This window comes from Choloepus didactylus, chromosome 16, assembly GCF_015220235.1.
Source record: "Choloepus didactylus isolate mChoDid1 chromosome 16, mChoDid1.pri, whole genome shotgun sequence".
Taxonomy (NCBI): Eukaryota; Metazoa; Chordata; class Mammalia; order Pilosa; family Megalonychidae; genus Choloepus; species Choloepus didactylus.
In genome coordinates, this window is record NC_051322.1 from 34392643 (window position 1) to 34414470 (window position 21828).

Consider the following 21828-nt stretch of genomic DNA (forward strand, 5'->3'; position numbering starts at 1 on the left):
TTTTTAAAAGGAAAATCTGACACAAATTAAAACCCAATTTATACATTTAAGAGACTGAATCTAGCTCTTTCTGTTAGTAGCTAATACTAAAAGTCCCTAGTAGATTGACTTACCTATTTCCAGTAAAGCCCTTCTATAATAATAGGGATGTTACACAGTTTACAACATTCTAAAAAAGAAAATATTCACAAAATCCATTTTCAGGATTTTGCTTTGGATGTCTTGTGAGGGATATTTGTATTTTCTTTTTTTCTGAGAAAGACAACCAGCTCACACTCCAAGGAAATGATATGTAATCTTAAATAATTTTGGAGGAAGATAAAAGTTTTTACTGGAAAAAAGAAGAAATCCCTTCCACCCCCAAATCACCCTAAATATTGAAAAAGGCAGCTGAGATGCGTTCCAAAGTAACTGCACTGCAGTGATTCATGCTAAAATAACTCAATATCCATGCTTGTAGACTAGACACATGCTTTAAAAGTGCTAATGCTACCTATTTCTAATATAACAGCAAAAGGCAAAAATAAAGTTTTTTATTCAAGTAACAAACACACATCCCTCACTACTACCTTTATTTTAGAATAAAGTAGAAATAAAGGAATGCTGTCTGCTCCCAACAACTATTGAAGAAGTACATGCAAATCATCTATTTCCGTAAAGATTTTTAAATATCATCCAACAAATGAATATTAGAACAGGCCTATCTTACAAAACTCTTAACTATGAAGGAAATACATATGCCAAGGAATCATTAAAACATAACACAATGAAGGATTACTATTTTAATACAAACATCCATTGTGTAGATTTTCACTGAACAAAAACATGAAGCACAATTGGGGTATTTATCCCTTAAAACTAAGTTACCTAACTTAGTTTTTAAATTAAAAATGACTAAACATAGAACTAAATGAGTTATTAGGTGTCACTGTATAACGAACAGACATGTCACAATATGAAATTCTGACGATCATGACACAATTTCAGTTGACTACTTAAAAATAATTGCCAGTTCCCCGAAAAGGGTAAATCAAGTTCATTAATGACCATAAAATTCAACAGCATGGCCTTGGTATCAGAGAGTAAAGGATTTTAGCTCAAAGAGCAAAAAATTTGTTCATGTTGGAGATTTTTCTTTTCTAAAAAAGGAAAGAAAGTTGTATCATTCCATGGAGTTCTCGTCAGAGTTCAAATTATTATTATGAATCAAGATACTACGTGATGTCCAAATACTTGGGTGCAGAAGATAAAAGGGTCAAGTACAATATTGACTATCTGACTGTATGCCCTACTTTTAAAATGGCTTTTAAAAAAAAAGTTTTGTGTTTGCAATAGATTTCAGCAATTTATTTTAAAATTTATATCGCCAATACCATTCACAGTCTCTTGCCCTAACATTCTCCCACACCAAACTGAGGCAACAGGTCAACAGTCAAGTCAAAATTGTACCACTCCTACATGTATAATCATGCAAAAAGTGTAAGTGTATTATATACATGCAGAGCAACATCACCTACCCATTGAAACAACTTGTCTGAAAGTCTTCATCAGTAGAAATTACAAGCATAAACTTGTTATCTGGCTTCATTCTTGTATCTTCCATATTTCCAAACAGCACACCTTATAACTTAGCTTAAATTTAGTATTCATCGTAAACAGATACAGTAATATTTTCATATTTTAATTATATTTAACAGTTTAAAGAAATTATGACCACTGTCATTTTCCACTTCCAGCATATTCAAATGATGGCAAACCAATACTATACACTTTAATATTAAAATTAGTTGTCTTTCCAACTTTGTCTTCCAACAAGAAATCACATTTAAGAATCTTGTGCCCAAGGTCATCTTACACCTATCATTAGTAAACTAAGATTAAATAAGGTATGTTTAATGCACTTGGCAAGAATGCTTGCACTGTGCACCACTAAATGAGCATTAGCTGCCTCATCGTGATAATCTGTGACATTATTCTAAAACGTAAATCCTTGCAGCAGAGAAGTGAGAGGTCAGATTCTGTCGTGATTTTATCTGCTTTTTAAAGGAAGTTTCTCTTGAATAAGGAAGAAAAAAATCAGACCAATGAGAAAGAGGTAGGAAAACTCAGCACATGAACAAGAGAAGCAGGTATCTACGCTTCCAAACTGACTCTATCAATTCATTACAGTACAGAATAAACATTGGAGACACTATCCTTGTTCTCACTTGATGATTTCTCTTTGCCATTAAGACAACTGCACTGCACTAAGATTATTCTGATTTTCATGAACATCAAAATAGTCACTTCAAGTAAAGTTACACATGGAAAATTTTCCAATTTAAGATTAGTCATTAATGTAAATATATTTAATGCTTACAACATTCAAGATTAGCCATTCAAACGGCACATTCTCCCATCTACAAAACTGTGGTGTCTGTCACAAGTCTTAAAACATAAATTTATAACAACGAACTTACTAGTTTTTCTACACTTTTTCAAAAGCATCTCTCTATAAAAGTATATTTAACACAATTTGTCAATAACTACTCTGTCTGTGGTTAAGCCAGGTGCTGTCTCTCCGGACTGAAATCTTTTGAAAGTTTTGCTTCTCATTATAATTATAAGGCAAGAAAAATAAAAGGTCAAGCAATCCAGACTGCTTTTTATTTAAAAAGTAGAATGAAAGAAAATTATCTGAAAATTGCAATAATTTAGGCTCTTTGTGGGTACCAAAGAAAATTAACTGCATTTTAGGCGGGGGTCAGTGAAACTATGATCCACATGCCAAATCCAGCTCACTGCCTGTTTTTGTAGTTATATTGGAACACGGCCACACTCATTCGTGGACTGTCTGTCTATGGCTGCTTTCACACTACAACAGCAGAGTTGAATGGGTGTGACAAAGGCCTTATGGCCCACAAAATCTACAATATTTACTACCCGGCCCTTTACAGAAAGTCTGTCATCTCTAGTTCTAGACCATTTCACCAGTGCAAGCTACTAAAATTTCCCTTTACTTGAGTTCTATGCCATAGTACACATTTATAGGCCAATTTACATTTATAATATAGTAAATACACTTTCACTTCCATATTTTGCTAACTCATCCATTTTATGCTAAAAATGAGTTTGTACCCTCACACTGACCTCTTAGCCTATAAACAGGTTCTAACTTTCCAGATGTATCTAACTTTACGATGTATCTGTGCAGCCACACTTTCCTGTTACAGTGAGGTTTTTACGCTTTTAAACCTTAAAGCCTTTTCCATTATTGCTGTTAAATGTTAAATTCTACATATTAGTTTTCTTTTCAGTCAGATACATTCTCTTTTAAATCTCAAGGAAACCAAATGAATCCCAGAAACAAAACAAAGCAAAACAAAACCTAACTTATTCCTTACAAAATTTATCTGTACAAATCCCTCTTTCAAACTTGACAAGCAGAAGCACACAATTTTAAAACTATACAAGGTAATTACATAATTTACCACTCTCATTTTACAGATGAGAAATTTGAGTCCTAGTTAGGTGGAACCAGAATAGACTGCAGGTGTTCTCATTGTTGAGAGAAAAAGGAATATACAGGAAGAGACTGGACACAGCATAGGAAGCACAGATTTTAGGTAGCAAACACACAGGTTAAAGTCCTACCTACTATCTCTTAGCTTAGTATGACTTGGGGAAATCATTTCATTCTTCAATTTATTCATAGGGTTAGGGTGACAGATAAAGACGACTCAACAAAGAACATAACAGGAGTACAAATACTGGTCCACAGGCTCACCTTTCCTCTATAATTAGCACCTGCCCTACTTCATTATTGGTTTGCTTACTTTGCATGTATACTCTGCTGTACACTCCCTGCATGATTTGAGGAAATGTCACTGACTGGGTTAGATCACAGATGAAGCCAATTTAAGTAAATGCTTTGCTGGGATTAATAGCTAACTGAGGTTATCACCAATATGGCTTTTGTATTTTTATTTTTGTTTCAGGTGAAATGTCAGCTTGGAGGTATTCATACTAAAAGTGTTTCAAAGCCAAATGGAGTCATTTTGGATTATTTCATATTTAGCATCATCCTTATCTACAGAGCCCTTCCACTAACACAAATGTTTATTAGTCTCCCCTTATAAAGTCTAATTAGATCTAGGAAAACATTAATTCCTCGTATATTCCAAAGACACTTGGAAATATCACTCCTCCTTCCTTCTCTATTGCTAATCTTAGGCCCCAGATTGCATGGCCACTACATGGTTTGCCCCTTCAAACCCATTTCTATAGCTACAGTAAGGGAGTTTGCAATAAAACCCAGAGAAAATTCCTTCTCTCCTCCCTGCTACACCCCATACCCCCAACCCACCCACCTCCCCACTAGGAGAGGAAAATACTGTCTTACTGCTCCCAAAGGACTGCACAGGGTCCTTCTCCCCTCCTATCAAAGGCCTAGGCCCATCATTATATACTATAATACTTAACAAGATGAAAATTTATATTTGCAAATGAGAAAAATAATTATGAGAACATTTATGCTATATTTTATTACCAATAATCAAGAAAAATTAAAAAATATATACAGAACAATTTGAAAACTAGAAAGCAGTCATTTTCAAAGCAGTTCACAGAAAAGATGATTACATCAACTACAAAAGACAAAAATCTCTATAGAGAAGTGCCATCTCCAGAAAGTCTTAAATACCAAAAATTGCATGTATGTGTGTTTTCTTCAGAATAACAGCATAAAGCTATTGAGCAAAAAGAAAAATGTTTAAGAAGATAGGACTATTTGTCAACGGAAATGAAGTAAAGCGATATGCACTGAGATTTTATGTTAAGGAGTTAGTCATTTTAAAAATAAAACTGAATCAATGCCTACTTTGTACTTTTTACATTATACTTATCTCAGTTATTAAAAACGGTAAACTTTTTGAAGCTTCCAAGGTGAGAATAAAGTTTTAAGGTTTATATTTGTCCTTATTTCATACTAGCAAATGACAGGTCATTTTATTCACCCAGAAAAGTTATCTACGATATTGATGAAGAGTTAATTTACCATTTAAAGAACAAGAGGTACAAGCAAAGATTCAAGATTATCAGAGTAATTTAAAAGTCGATCAAAAGTAAGAAAAATTTAATTTAAACCCTTCACTACAAACTATAGAGTTAGGAATGTTCTGAATCAAGAGAGACTGTCCAAAAGATGAGTCAGGTAATTTATCTGGATATTTAAGGGAACTGACAAGTAGAAAAACAGAGCACTTGAAGCAGTTACCATTCTTCAGTCTCTATTTCAGAACCAAATCCAAGACCTAATGCTTTGAGGATTCAGATCTATGGAGAATACAACTAAAATACTTGTACTACATACACCCAGGAAGAGCAAAAAAAAAACCAGATATATGATTTTAACCACATCCTGATGCCTATGAACCTTGTTAAAAATTCACTGATTCCAGCCTTTTGATTACTCTTGGAAGTAGTCTAAATATTGCTATTTTCCAAATATTCCTCAATTTGGAATAGGATAACTTAGTAAGGCATTTAATTTAAAGGAAATGAATCTTGACTTTCTATGTTAACATTGGTACTTTGCCATTTCCTTTTTTACAATACCAATTACAAAATTTTGTTTTAATTATCCTAGACACATAATCTAAAATCTATTATTGGTAATACTAACTACAAACTAAAACCATTTATTTCATTACAGAAATGCAGGTTTCTTCATTCTTAAACACCAAATGTGAATGAAATGGGAGGAAATCACTAATATAACAGTGCTCTCAATAGAGAGACAAGAAACATTTTTTTTCAAAATTTTTATTTAATCTAATTAGTTACACTTCATATGTACAGTTAAGATACAAAGAAAATGCAATAAAATAAAACACAGTAAGCTGATAACAGTCTTCCCAAATCTTAAAGCTATAATATGAATAAGACTTCATTATAAAGGAATATGCTTCTTTGTGGATTATTCCTTCATTTCTTAGGACGTCTTCTATTTTATGCTGTGGTAACTTAATATATTATGAAAATATCTACACAATACTATTAGACTAACAGTTTGGGTCCAACCCCACTAACTTTCCTAAACTTCAGGAGAATTCAAAATACAAATCAAGAAAAAATGAAAAACATAGAAACTTGAGTTTTTCATGTTTTTTTTTTTTTTACAATTCATATAACTGTTCCAGACAAATTAAAAAGACAGGCTTCTTACCTGTTCTATGACTGATGGCATGTATGCCAATTTTAGAGAGAATTTTGAGAAGAATTTTTCTTTGACAATTTTTGTAGAAAAAACTTGATAAATTTATAAATTTAACAATTTTGCTGAAATTACTTTGATACTGTATTTTCTGACACACAGCATTCCATAAAGTCTTTTTTCACTGTGACCTCACTGTACCATTTAAATAACAGAAAAAGGCAGGGAGAAATCAATAAGGTAAACAAAATATAACAGGAACAACAGCTTTAAAAGGTTCCTTTCTGAACAATAATTTGCCCATAATTTGCCATTCTACACAAATGATGATGATGAAGCCCTGTTTACCATCTTTCTTATAACTTTCATGTAACGGTTCCATTAGACTAATTCAACTATATATTAAATACGAGAATTAGTAATAATATCAATATGGGTTCCTTTGTGTGCTCAACAAAAGGATTCACCATGGCATTTATTTCATTAAAAAGCAGACTTACTAAATTTTAAATTATTTCATTTATAATATTCTGACTTACATTCACTTTAAAGAAAAAAAATCTTATGAAAATTGAGATATACTTATACCTAGAGACCCTTGCTACTGTTAAACCTACTTTACACTGGGGATGACAAAAACAATGAAGCAAAAAATTTATTTTTTGTGTATTATTTTATCAGTCTGAGAGTGAGACAAAAAAAAGGCCCAAAGCCTTTACTTAAAATTTTTTAAAAAAGAAAAACTTTTCTCTCGTCTAATCACCATAACTGATGATGATGATGAAGCCCTGTTTACCATCTTTATTATAACTTTCATGTAACGGTTCCATTAGACTAATTCAACTATATACTAAATACGAGAATTAGTAATAATAGTTATAGTTATGTCTTCAGCAACTTCAAATATAACATTAATAAAATTCAGAATTAATCATTTCAGAATTCTAAAGGTGAGTATGCACATATGCTCATAAACACACACCACAATCCCCTGAGACTATCTAGGATTACTCTTCTGACTTGATAACAGAACAACAAAAAAAGCTTTTATTTTGCAGCATCCACATGACAGAATCCTTTAAGTTTCTTCTAATTTAAAAAAAACTTCATGCAAAATAGTAAATCTTGAGATTTTCATTTCATTGTGCTGCCTTCTAAATTATATGTTTGTGTTTTTTAAGTTACAATTTTAATAATACACACAAAGTATGCACCAATATGATTAAGAGAGTTATTATTGTTTAATAAGTGGCTTAGATAACCAGATCATTCCAATCTGCTGATTAAATTCTCTTAAGAAGATTAGGTAGCTAATGTCCTAGAACGTTGAACTAGTACAAACTAAGCAGAAAGAAGTCTGTGGACAGACTCTTAGGGGATAACGCCCTCTTCAAATGCCAACAATAAAAAAGAAACATTACAAGGAATATGCAACAGCCAGTTATAGAGTAATGACTGGATTTGTTACCCAACATTCCCCAAGTTTTTTATAATGCATATTTTATAATGCTCCATTTTAAAATGGAGTAACTTTAAGTCTGCAGCTTAGTCCTTTTAATTCTCTCTCCCATGAAAACAAGCTACTATATGAAAATAATCATAATAGATTTGACATAGAGAAAGGTCATATATACATACTTAAAAGGTGAAATACTCCAGATATGGGATTTTATTCTTAAATTAAAAAATAATTCAACCATGTCTGGATTAATGTTATAGGTTGAAATTTCTTTCCAGCATTTGTCCTTTATAGACTACCAAAAAAAAAAAAAAAACAATCCAAACAGGATACATTCCTTATCTTCTTCAAATTCTATAAAATTAATGGAATTCAAGGGAAATTAAGAGAGGACCACTAGGCACTTAAAACAATAGCTACATAAAAATGCCACCATGCAGTCCAAAAGTAATTTCCACTTAATAGTACTTGTTATCTTAAGAATACAGAGTTTGCCTCAAAAAGGATCAATAATTCACAACAGTAGTGTCATGTAAAAAAGGTATTAAAACTATTTCAAATACTTGGCACTTCTTTAAATGTTCTAATCCCCCCACACACACAATCTCCCCCAAATCACTGAAAGACTGATTTTTAAAATTGTGCAATCTGGAAAGGGTGTAATCATTTTAAAGGCAACTCACATAAAAGCTTACTGTTTTTCAAAACACTCCTTAAGACACCATTAAATTACCTTCAAGGCAATGTGCATAACTGAATATCAGGGTAAGAATTTTTTGTATGTATGTTTCCGCTACAAAATTATTCTTAAAGTTAAACTCTACAAACCACAGAATTTCACCTTTTTTATAGGATATATTTAATATTTTGGCATATGTTCTATGAATTAAATCAACGTAGTTTGGCATTTCTTTTCTTTCTACCAAAACCTCTCTTCACATCTTTATTAAAGGTTTTGTAGAAAAGGCTTCCCAAAATTATTCGTGTTCAACACTTTTTCAAATATTCAAAATGTTATTTGTATCTTGAATACTGATTATTAAAACTTATTTTTGATAATTCCATTTCATTGAAATTTTTTCATTTTTTTCTTAAAGGAAAAAAATTCTGTGACCATTCTGCAATTATTAGCTCAATTATCCATTAACAACAAAAATTAGAATACATCCAGTAAATACAATACTAGTAATAATTGGTCTTCATGCTATTCTTAAAAGAGAAATTTATCTTTTCTATTTTAAAAATAAAAGGCATTTCAGAGCAGGTTTAATATATCAAATATTAAATCATGAAACAAAAAAGAAACTTGTTAAGTACTTAAGCAGTTTAAATGTGCATAGAGTAGTCATATTACTATGTTGAAATTAAATTAATATTTTCTTATATAAATGTCCATGTCTAGTAAAATCTGTGATTCCAGGAAATTGAAGACAAAGCAAACCTCTCTGAAAACAAATCAGCTTCAAGAAAAGATTGTAGATTAGTCAAAATCCAGCCAATCCAAAACTAATTTGCTCTTCTCATTGATATAAAACTTAATTTTTTTAAAATAATAGCTAAAGTAGTTTACATATGTTGTATTACAATTTCCAAGGAAAACTTATGAGTTATAATAAACTGTATATTTCATGGTGAAAACTCATACTAACATTATGTAACCATTTAACATGTTAAGAAATTTACTGCAAGTTGCTTGATGCTCAAAACTTACCCCTATTTGTCAAACATTAAGTTCAGGAAATTTGATAGTCATTACACAATAAAAAAGCCACTAGTCTTTTTTCAACAATTCATACATATATTCTTAAATGAAAACTAAGCAAATTAACAAGTTTTCCCCAAAGTTAATTCCCGTACAAACTCTGAAAAGAAACAAATCACATAATTATTTTTAAATTCAAAACTAGAAAAGGAACAAAATTTGGCTCAGTTTACTACAATTACTTCAAACGTTGCAAATATCTGAATATAGAATTGAATAGAGTAAGTGGTGACAGTTTTTCTGATTAAAGTTACTGACAAATAATAAAGACTTTGATGGTTTATATAAGAAACTTCAAATACACCACTTACCCCTTCTTCTTACAAAACACAGAATTAGTTTTCCAAAGTTGTAATTTCATTAAATATAAAATAATCAACATTTTTTATACTGATGTTAGGTTATAAATTTAACAGTAAAGACTAAGAAACTCTTCTAAGTAAATCCAGTAGAAAGTAAAATTAAAAAAAAAAAACACTACAGCATTAACACAAAGTTACATATTCGCATTGAAAATTTTCATCCTAATTTAGCTGTTTCTCAAAATATTCCCACCAACACTGAAAAGACAAAATATCAGTATTTCCCCACCCTGGGCTGCACATAAAAACATCTATCATGTTGCAAGACTTTTAACCCTGTGATATTTTTTCTTCCCTTTGACACACTTCATAGGCCCTTTAACATGCTTAATTTACATTTATTTCAGTTAGTGAACTAAAAACAAAATTTAAGTAGGTAATACACTCCTAACAGTCACTAGTAACTTAAAAACCCATAGTATACATACACATGATTGAATGACCATTTCATCTGCACCCTCTAGAGGTGCTCTTTATGTCAGGGTACCAGACAGTCCCACTGGATGATGTCTGCCAGGATACTCCTTCGGACACTGAGATTTAAAGTTAAAGCTCAAGATAAAAATTCATTTGTGTAGCAATGAAAATTACTATTTTTCTCAAGCATGAAATCAAACTCCTGTCTAATCTGCTTTCCTTACAGTATCTTGCATAGTAGGTACAAAGCAAATATTTGCTTTAATAATTAATACATTCTTCCTGCATACAAATGTTATTTCATATTATAATTTGTTAAAGATAGCAACAAACTATTTTATCAAATGGCATATGGAAGAATGATATAAAATTGTTCATGCAGTACATTCATTATCTTCAGAGTGGAATTGAATATGATCCCCCAAATTGGAATCAGAAGGGAGTCAATAGTGTTTTTAGAAAACAAATGCTATAAGCAGGAATTAATTATTCACATATCTGGTTTTACTTAAGATTTCCTATTTTAAATTTATTTATATTTTTGGCATGAAAAAAGCATAAATATGAGGATCACTCCTATTACTGTATAAATATGGTTCTATGATTCAACGATATCTAACAAAATCTAAGCTAAAATTTATTAAATTCTGATGTTTTCTGTTTTGAAGACTTAATTTAAAAATATATATACTATTTACCATTGCAGTTTTTAAAACATCATAAAAAAAAAAACTTACAATAAGCAAAAGCATATTATTCCTTACATGACCAAAAAAGCAGAGTAGTTAACACAATTTTGTGATAGATTAGAAGGATGTTCTGTAATAGTCCCACTTGAAAAGTTAATTGGAAAACTTATTACAAAAAGTCTTTGGGAATTCTAATGTACTGTCAGCATTGTGACAAGTCACATAAGAACCAAGGACTGCAGTGGTAGTACCTGTGAATCAGGCTTCTGTATGTAAGAATCTGATTGGATGACCGGGGAAATTCTTTGGCCAACTAGTTGCATTTTAGGTTCCCTGGGTTTCAACAGCTGATTGTTCTGGCTGTCAGCATTAAGGTGAGTTAGCTTTTTCATCCACAAGAGGAACTTTTCCTCTGTCTGCCTCTGCATCTCAGAAGAACAGCTCATGGCCCCTTCTAGGACTCTGCCTATGCAATTCCTCTCACACACAGCATCCCTAAATAATCCTGGGATTTCCCTAGGCATTCCTTCAGATCTCTCAGCACTACTGAAGCCAGCTTTAAAAACACTCAGTAGTTTAATAAAACATCATTAATTCAGAAAATTGTATTTTTATTAAGACATGCTTATTCAGAAAATGGCATACACGTTGCTAAGAACAGCTAGATAGACATAGCATTGGCAAGCAGTCCTTAAATTCATTAACCAAAAAAAAGCAAGCAAATCCAAGAAAAATAATAAAATAACTAACATAACTACCCTTTTTCAAAGATTCACTATAACTGCTTGGGAACATGTATTGTGTCACTATACAACTAATAATCTGTAATCATGGTTTTCAACCTTTGCTGAATACAAGAACCACCTGGAGTGTTTTAACAACTACTAGAACCCAGGCCACTTCCCAGGTATTCTGACTCAATAGGACTAGGGTAGCTTCAAGGTATATGCGTGTTTTGTTTTGTTTTGTTTTGTTTTGTTAAGATCTGCAGGTTATTTTAATACAGAGCCTTGGTTGAGAACTTTATCCCTGAACATTTTAACTGCTTTGACTTTAAAAAAAAATTATCTTGGCAACTGATCCATAATAAATTATTAATTTTCAGCTGACTGATTCTTTTCAAAAGCTCAGTTTTAGGTTTAAAAAAAAAAAAAGTCCTATGGAAGACTACATGAAGGATATACAGAATCCATTATAACTCAGGGTCAGCTTTTTACAAATCCTGGTCTATTAAAAGGTATGCCTCAAAAAAAGGTTTGTGGTTAAGTTTAGGAAATGCTACAAATTATATCCAACCTCTCTAGAGGCACATTAATGCCTCTGAGGAGTTCTGCTGTAAAGAAACCTGTTTCTATGTAATCTAGCATTTCCCAAATACGTGAACATGTATAACACTATTAATATCATAGAACAATTGGTTTCATATGATTTCAGTTTAGGAGATGGTCCCCTACATATACTAGGCTTTATCTTGAACTAAAAGCCAGATCACCTTTGGTTTGGGTCCCATATAGTTTGGGTTGCTAACAAAACTAATTATACTGAATTCTTCATTCTTCCAGGGATCTATTAAAAACACTACCTCCCCAGACCATTCCTGACCACCCTGTCTAAAACAGCTTTTCTACCGGTCAACCTTTAGGTCTTATATTCTGCTTTATTATTCATAGCACATATCCTTGATATCATGTGAGAATTCATTTATTGTCTGTCTCCTTGAGGAAGATTAAGTTCTCTGAGGGCAGGGACTTTTCATTCACTGTTGTGTTCTCAGTGCTGCATAGTAGGTGCTGAAATAGCTGCATAACAAATGAATGATTGACAGAATCAATCTTGACCTTATACCATCTGCCCACATGAAGAAGTCATACACACACACACACACACACACACACATATGTACATATATATAAAAGAGTCCTATGAAATGCTCTATTGTATTTACCCCAGGGTATTTCTGAAAACATGGTTCACAGTGGCTTTTTATGAAGATGCAAGAGAAAAATTTTCCAGGTCTCACTATCAAGAATAGCAGTGTTTATCCTAGACAGTGAGACTGTTTTAACTTCTTTTCAATGCCTAAGGAGCTGTGGGACAAATTTTTGAAGCCCAATTTTACCGAACAAAAAGAATTGCAAAATCCTCATGAAGTTCATTGTTACCAACCTTCCTTCTGACATCGTATTCCTTTTCCCCTGATTACTCCATCCCCTATGATTTCTTTACTTTAAAAAAAATCTTGTTGATTTGTAAACTTCCTCAAGAAATTCTTGGAATAAGGGTGGGGTAGACAAATTCGATAATTTATTGAATTTGGCTTATGGAAAAACAGACTAATTGGAATTTAAAGAACAACAAACTTTCTTTAAGCAGTTTAGCCCTATTATCTGGGTTTATCTAAGGTTAGGACAGGAAATCAGATGGCTATTTTGAGTGATCTGCTTCAGATTCTTTCACCGTTTATTTTCACCCAATACTGAAAAATGAGTATTTAAAACCTGAATTCAGAATCGTGTGAGAACACTTATACTGAGGCAGTGAGATAAAAAGCAGCCTCAAAGATGACTACCAACAATAAACACTAAGCAAGCACTTCAAAGCCTTAAAAACAGGGACTGTATTCTTACCTTAAATGGACATATATCTTTTTAACACTAAGGTCCACCCTATTTTGAGAAAAAGACATATCCAAAGCAAAGTTTATGCTTTTGCATATACAAAGTTAATATAGGCACTCACTTTAGGAAATAAGTTAGGAAAAGGGGGCCAAAAATAATACTTGAGCACTTTAACATAAGAGATCGCCAAAGGATACCCACAAGTAAGATTTCAAAGATTGTAAATTTAAGGTAACATTATAGGGCATTATGACATACAGAAAATCACATTTACACAAAGCATACTTTTAAAATAATCACTCAAATAACATTAAAAGAGTGCTTATGTTGTTAATTAATATACAACTGTGCGATGGTTTATAATGAATAATATTTAAAAAAACTAGACTCCACTGTTTAGAACTTGATACCCATTAATAGTAATGGAACTTAACTGAACCAGAGGACCAGTTTCACAATGATTTTTGGCAGTAGGAGACCGCTCAACTGAGTAGTTCTCAGCCCTGGCTGCTCAGTCATCACCTGGGGAGCTTTAAAAACGCCAAAGCATTGGTCCTATCCCAGAGATTCTGACTAAATTGGTCTAGCATTCTCATTAATTGGCCTCAGCATTAAAATTTCCAATGCTCCCCAGGTGGCTCTTATATATAGCCAGATGGCAAGCTACATGAATTTTCATCTGCCTGCCCTTGCATTTTACTAAGCTAAAAACAGGCAGTTCTAGCCTCATTCCTCTAAGCATTTTGTTATCAAAGCATTTAGCAAGTCTCCTAATCAGCTATCCAAATACAGTCAGATACAAAAGGCTTAAAATCAGCACGCAGCTTTTAGCCACCCAGCAAGTTACTTTATACTCAATCTAGGAAAAAGGGCAAATACTGTGCTTCACAGAATTCCCTATGTGGGTAGAGGGTCTTGTCTTCTGCCTCGAGTCCCCACTACCTAAATTAACAATAAAATTTTTCCAAGCAATTATATCCTCAGTAGGTAAGGATCTCTCACAAATCAGTAAGAAAAAACAAACGTGCCACTAGGAAAATGTGCAAAGAACATGAACATGCTACTTACAAAAAAGAATACAAATGGCCAAACATGATTTTCCAACTTCACTAGTGATCAAGAAATACAAATTAAGATGCAATTCTTTCATCAAATCAACAAGATTTTCTTTTCCTAAATAAATACCCAATGGCGAGAATATAATTTAATGAACGTTCAAGAACCTGGATGGAATAAAGTTAATATATTTTTTAAAAAGTTTGGTAATATGTGTCAAGAGCCTTACTCCTAATAGCAAAAACTAAAAATAGCCTAAAGGATCAATAATAGAGAAGTTATTTTATAGTTAGCTAAATTATTCAAAATTTATACATTTTTGAGACTATTCAGTGTTCTGGTAAAATGTTTAAAATGCAATATTAAGACGGAAAGAGATAAACAGTGTAAATAATATGACAAATTTTGTTACATACTATGGAAGGCAACATACACAAATACTTAAAAAAAAAAAAAGGCAGGATTATGGATGATTGTAATATTCTACTTCACATTCTGTTTTCCAAAATTTCTACAAAGGATTTACCACTTAATTTTTATTTTTATTTTTTTTTTTAATTTCCAAGCAAGAGTTAACTGATCAAGCACTATAGTCTCAACCTCAGAAAAACTTTTAGGCAAGAAGATAGCTTATCATGATGCATTTCAATGCATAAATATGTGTGGTGAGTAACAGATGCTGAGATCCTAACTTCAGAGGGGTTGAGCTGGTCTGTCCTGGCCACATGGATTGGGAATTCAGATAATCCTAGACAGCTGTCCTCAAAAGCCTCCTTGATATTTTCTGAAATAGACCAATTAGATTTTCTAAATACAAACCAGCCAAGACAACTGACCCTTACCTACCAAAGTGGGCACTATCTTCGAAATTTCAGTCTGAGGAGGTATTTAAATGGTGGGCTGCTAAACTACACAAAAGCAGGCCATTATAGCTTAGAGAAAATGAAGCCACCCTGAGTTTTGCACTGTGCTAAATATTTATGAAAAACAACATTTACCAGAAAAATTCCACGGTGCCCACATACACTGGTGCATGTCAGTCTGTTTGGAGAATTAATTTCTTGAATTGAGTGAAATCTAATGTATATTATTCATGTTAACTATAATCAAAATCCCTTCAAGAGCAGACTTTACAGATTTAGACTCAATCTAAAGTGTTTTACAGAGAAACTGGTCCCCCATGAGAAATAATTCTCTAATTTTAAAACTGCAAACAGTGATTAATAGCACAAAAAGATAATCTATAGATAAAACGGACACCTGAAAAGTACTGAATATTCAAGATCACTGCCACATACTATTTTTACATTAATACTGACTACAAAATACTATTTGTGCTCATCTCTAGGGCCCCCAAATGAATAAACTGCAAGAATTATCTTGATATGATACCTACAAATAGATTTCTTAAATCACCAATATATTTTTTAAATCTTCAAGTAGAGATGATGTACTGCTGATACTAAGCTGCCAGTTAACTGTTAACTAAAAAAGGAGAAAAAAATCCTCATAAACATCTGTTTTCCAGATATCAAACTCAATTATTAGGCATGATCATGTACTATATAATTCTGCATCATTAATTACTTGCACTCTTTAAAAGAAAATGCACTGTGTTAAATTATTTGGCATAAGAGATCATTTAGGCTAATTCCTTCATTTTTAAGCTGCTTCCAAACTAAAGCTTATAGATAAAGCCTTTTCTGAATTACTAAATTAATTGATGAAAGCTATAGCAAGTATCTCAGTTTTTACTTTTCCTCTTGGTCTCCATTCTGTGTAAACAGTTGGATTTGAAGTTTGACATCTAAGGGATTCTCTTTTAGCACATCCAGTTTTAGTTCACCTGAATGTGTTCATGTTGTTACATTCAAATCAGCTCATAATTTATTCTATCTTTACAATTTTTACAACTTTTCAACAACTGCCCTATTATAAGGTTGTGTGTGTTCCCCTCCTTGAATTCAAAATACGATTCAGGAAACTGAGGTATATACATAATTTTTAAAATGCACAATGTCACAAATTTTTAGAGATAACAATATGAACAGTTGACTAATAATAAAGATTTATGTGATCCTGGGTTAAGAAAGGATGACTAAAAGCTGAACCGAACTTCCTAATTTTAAAACTCTATTCCATTTTTGCTGTTTTGCATAATTCCAGGAAGGACCATTTGTGCCCTGACTTATGTGAATGACACCTGAAACTGCGCAGTGCATAGCACAGGCAGCCATATCAATTCTGCACCTTACCTACCAATTGATTCTCTGTGATTATTTCAGAAAGCTCTCTATATTTTCAAGAGCCAAAAAAGCTTACTAAATGTTGTGAACAACAGAAAGTATTAGAAACTGAATCAGGTACTTTGGTGTTTTTAACATACAATTCAGAAGTGACAAGAAAAAGACCAGGGTGTTCTAGAAGTTTTAAACCACAGTCAAGGTAGACAGTCAGCAGAGAGGTTAGGAAAATATGAAGAAAGCACACCTAACTGATAGAAGCCAAACAGGGAGAGAGCCCATGAAGTCATTTCTCATGCCACCTCAATAATGGGGTTCTAGCTTCTAAGGGAATTTTATTCACCCACCTTCCTCTCCCTTTCCATAAAAAGAAAAGTATTGGGGTAGTTATGTAGAAATCTGTTTAGTAGGTGGAATTAAATGCTGTATCAGAGATCCATCATCATCTCGACTAATAGATGAGAATAGGATATGAAAATGCAGGAATGAACAATTTTACAGGAGTTAATTAGGCTTTCTTAAAGGTATTATTAAATGTGAAACCAAAACATACCTAGAACCTGCCCTAGAGAACCCCAGTCTGCTTCTTTCATGCATTCAACTAATGGGCATCATTTAAATCCATTTCCCAGTAATTTTAATACAAGGACATATCAAAGTTAAGCTACCAAGGAATTCAATAGAGATATTAAAACAGTAAAACATATTTCTAAAGACTGTTAAAAACTTATATTTAATATACTAAATGAATTTGACTTTTATTTTTATTAGCTGAACACCTATAAGTGCATTACAACCATTCTTGTTACTGAGTTTTTAAGTTTGGTTTTTTATGATTTAATTAACCAGTATGATTTTTCTTGAAATATTCTTTGTATATCAGCAATGTGCTGTCTTCGCACGTAGAAACAAATCTTTCAGAAAACTAGGAAGAAAAAACATAGCCATCCATAAAAAGTTTGGAAAACCAAAACTTTCCCTTCTTTAATGTAGCAACAAACAATACTGAAATAATTGACTAAATGCCATATAGTTTACAGAATGTTCCTAATCATAAGAGTCTCTTCAATAATGAGAATTCACCACTTAAAAACTGTTCAGACTTCATCTTCCTTCCACCATGAAATCTCAAGACTGCCATCATAGTACACAGTATCAGACCTGATAATATGGTGAAAACAGATATCTCAAACACGTAATAAACTGCAGACTCTCATACCAGTCAGAGCTGGAACAAGCAGATTTCTAATAGTATGGGGGAGTAAGTGGGAAATTTTGGAAAAACATTCTTTTCAATGCAAGTTACAACTTAAAAAAATTTGCAACAGTTATAACTAGCTTATCATGCAACAGATCAGGAAAAAAAAATGTTTTAGGAAGAACAGTTATTAGAAAACTTTAACGAAAGATATAACGTTATTCCAGACACCATAAGCTTGAGTGCAGTGGCTATATAATAAAGCAAGGTGCCTATTCCTGAGAAGAACTTACTTAGTAATAATGCTGAACAGTGAGAATTAAATCTAAGCAGTGCTAAAAAGGCAATGATGGGAGTTCAGTATTGTGTACAGAAAAAGACAGTTGTGAGGAATTCCATTACTTAAAAATAAGCTTGTCCCTATCAACCATTTAAATATTTTTTTGATGTGCTGAAGTGCACTGGAAACCTCAGAATAGGTTTTTAAAATTGGCCATGTCATGTTAATAGACTGCAGTCTTCAAATTTACAGAGCTGCATGTCTCCCGGATTTTCTTAAGTGTCACTCATCTAACTGAACCTGACAGCTAAGAAATGCCATCAGGTGCTTTACAGTCAGTTTAAAAAACATCCTCTACCTGGTATCTCTGCAGTGATTGTCTTGCTGCTCCCTGAAACCTCTTCATCATCATCTGACGAGCTTGTGCTTGAGTCACAAGTCAGGTCACTATCACTGGTACTACTGTCCTGCAGCAGGTTGTATTTCTTCCGCGCAGCAGCCTCCCGTTTCTGCCTCAGTAGCCTGATTCTCTCCTTGTGCTTTTGGCTCCGATGACCTTTAACCTTAGCAACTCGGCCATTCTGTTTATCACTGGATTGCCGGTTTTTCTTGGCAGCCATAGTGGATGTTTCACTTTCAGATCGGGATCGCCTAGATTTGCGCCCAATTGTGGCACCAGACACTCCTGAAGCATCTCCTTCTACAGTTGTTTCTGCCTGGGAGGGTTCATTCTCTTCTGCAGAAGACAACGTATCTGAATCAGCCAGGTGACCACTAGAGGAAGGGGAAAGCATGCAGTGATTAGAGGAGTCACTCTCATAAACTCGGCCAGTTGTTGGCTTGTCACTCTCTGTGGATGCTAACTGCGACTCAGAAGAGTCTCTTCTCAGTTCCATCAACAAGCAAGGCATTGAAGAAAGAACCGTAGAATCTGCTACACCATCTTTCTGAACTTGACGTTCTAGTTCTACAGATCCATCTTCCTCCTTGGCTGTCTCTTGTTCAGATGTTTTTGGTGGGACTTCGGACTCAAGGAGTTCTTCGACTTTTCCCACAGCCTCCTCCATCTTCATTTCAAAATTCTGAGTTAAATCATGGAGTAGAGTCTAGGAAACTATATCAAAGATGCCACAGGAAAGCAACCTGTACAAAAACACACAATATCAATAAAAAAATAGCAGATTATTTAATCAACACAACATGCCTACCTTTCTCAGTGGGTAACAAAAGTTACCATTATATAGGCCTTTAATATATATGTATTATCTGCTTAAGTAATATTCAAAAGACTTAGTATTAGCACCATCAAAATCCTGTTATACATAGTTACTAAATTGGCACAATAGTAAATTCTCTACTACTGAATATTGAAGGACAGCAAGTACCAACCAAGGATTTTCAATTTTAAACTTGATTTACAGAGTTCAAGAAAGGGATCCTATCCTCAAAACTGATACAGTTAATATGTATGTTTTGACTTTAACACAAATGAGAAAGAATGTTTCAAAAAAAAAAAAAAAAAACTATGCAAGAAAACAGAGTTAAGTGGAATGATTACTCTTATATTCAAATGTTCAGAAAAAGGGATGGGGTGGGGAGTTACGTTGGAGCCACACCAAATGCACATTTATATTAAAAAAAACTTCAACCACATGAATTTGGCAAAAAAAGTAATTATATGTAGCAAAACTGTCTGCCATTCCTCTCAATTGGAATTGCTTTAGAGGGGCTTTGAGATGGAGGAACTGAATCCACAGATCGCTCAGTCCTTAATTTCCCACACACTTCTCATCATGCTGAATATGAGTCTATTTAAACATGTCTGTTTCATAAACAATAGCCACTAAATACAGCTCAACTGCCTTGTGAACTCAGAAAATCTAGTATACTCTGCACTCTATGAATGACTGAAGGGATTTAAGAGAAAATACCCTACAAACATTTACAGCCTTATACGGTGACTTATTATCTAACTACCCCTTACCCGCCCCCCACCACAAGCTCCAAATCCTCACTTGCCACTTTTCATGAAAGAAGAGGGCATAGCTTTTAATCTCAAGAGTTGTGACCTATAAAGTCCAAACTTCATTAATTGGTGGCTTTAAAGAAGATGCTAAGAACGTACAAGGCAAAGAAATAACCTTGCCTTGTACATGTGATGTTATGGAAGGTAACTATCATGATGTACCATAGGTCACGACAGACACAAACATTAACCTTAGATGGCCTACTAGTCAGGTGCAATAAGCTATCTATATAGCTTCACTCCATAAAGTTACCTGATGTTTCAATTTATGATAGACAACAACCAGAAGACATCTGAAAAATCCTTTTCTTGCTCTAACATGCCAAGTCTACTTTTTTAATACAAACACAAGTATATTATATACCTGGATTTGTTTTTCACGGTCCCGTTCTCAACTGCTGATGAAAACAAGCATTCTGATAACATTTCCTTAATACATTTATGAAAACCAGAACATTCAGGGCCACTGGAAACATATATTAATCGTAAAACGATCCCATGTATAGCCTAATTCATAAGCATATTTGTATTGTCACTAATTTTTGAGTTAAATGAAAAGCATTCCAAAAGGAAGGTAACACCTCTGAAAACCAACAGAGGGAGTTAAGAGTTAAACCAACAAACTACCAGTGTCATAAATGAAGCTTGCTGACAATACAAACAGAAAATAAAGTGTATTTAAGCGGCAATATAAAATATCCACAGCTATGGGGAATAAATCCTACATTTTCTAAATGAACAAAAACGCAAGTTGATCCTTCTGTAGGGAATCAAGTTATATACTATGGAATAAAGATTTTTCTTAAAGTTGAAATATCTGAGAAATATACCCAAACAAAGTTAATGTCAGTCCTAAAGCACAGGCATTCAGACATCTCAAATTAATTTCTGAAAGCAGAAGGCACTTGAACTTTTTCAAAGTATGTAATACATCAGGCTGAAATATAAATTTAGTTAAAATGACCATTAAGAATCTTGTTTCTTCAGGAAGTTGTGTGCATAGCACAAATGAACCTAGACTGTGCTTATCCTTGTAAGAAAACATGATAATATCAATTACCTTCAATATGATACATCAATGAAATGACTGTCTTTCACATTCCTTAAATTTCAGTATTAACTGAGACTGCCTAAATAAGCTACTAGTATTGGGTCAAACCCACTTAAATATGCTCAAATCAATTACAAAACATTGGGTCAACTATAAATAGAACCATTAGTTCATCATATTTCCATACAATGGAAAACTATGCAGCCAAAAAGAATGTGAAAACTTTTTACACAAGGAAAAATGGAGCAATTTTTAATGCACAGTATTAAAAGAACAAGAGGTACATTATACCATTTGTGTAAATAAAGGGCAAAATTATACTTTGTTCTTGCATGCACAGAATCTCTGGAAGGATACATAAGAAAATGGCAATGCCTTGGGAAGGAAAGAGAGAAAAGGAGGGAACAAGATGGAAGACTTTTCACTGTATGCCCTTTTGTACCTCTTGAATTTTAATTCACTGCAAGTATTACC

The 21828-nt window shown here is 33.1% G+C and overlaps 1 protein-coding gene across 2 annotated transcripts in view; it reads right to left on the reverse strand.

Annotated features, from left to right (window-relative positions):
- C16H18orf25 (chromosome 16 C18orf25 homolog) overlaps positions 1 to 21828 on the reverse strand; it is a 123072-nt gene that overhangs the window by 40338 nt on the left and 60906 nt on the right. For both annotated transcript variants that reach the window (XM_037805705.1, XM_037805706.1), the window contains exon 2: positions 18636 to 19420. In XM_037805705.1, coding sequence (XP_037661633.1) covers positions 18636 to 19350 — 715 coding nt within the window. In that variant the 5' untranslated portion in view covers positions 19351 to 19420. The remainder of the gene's footprint in view (positions 1 to 18635; positions 19421 to 21828) is intronic.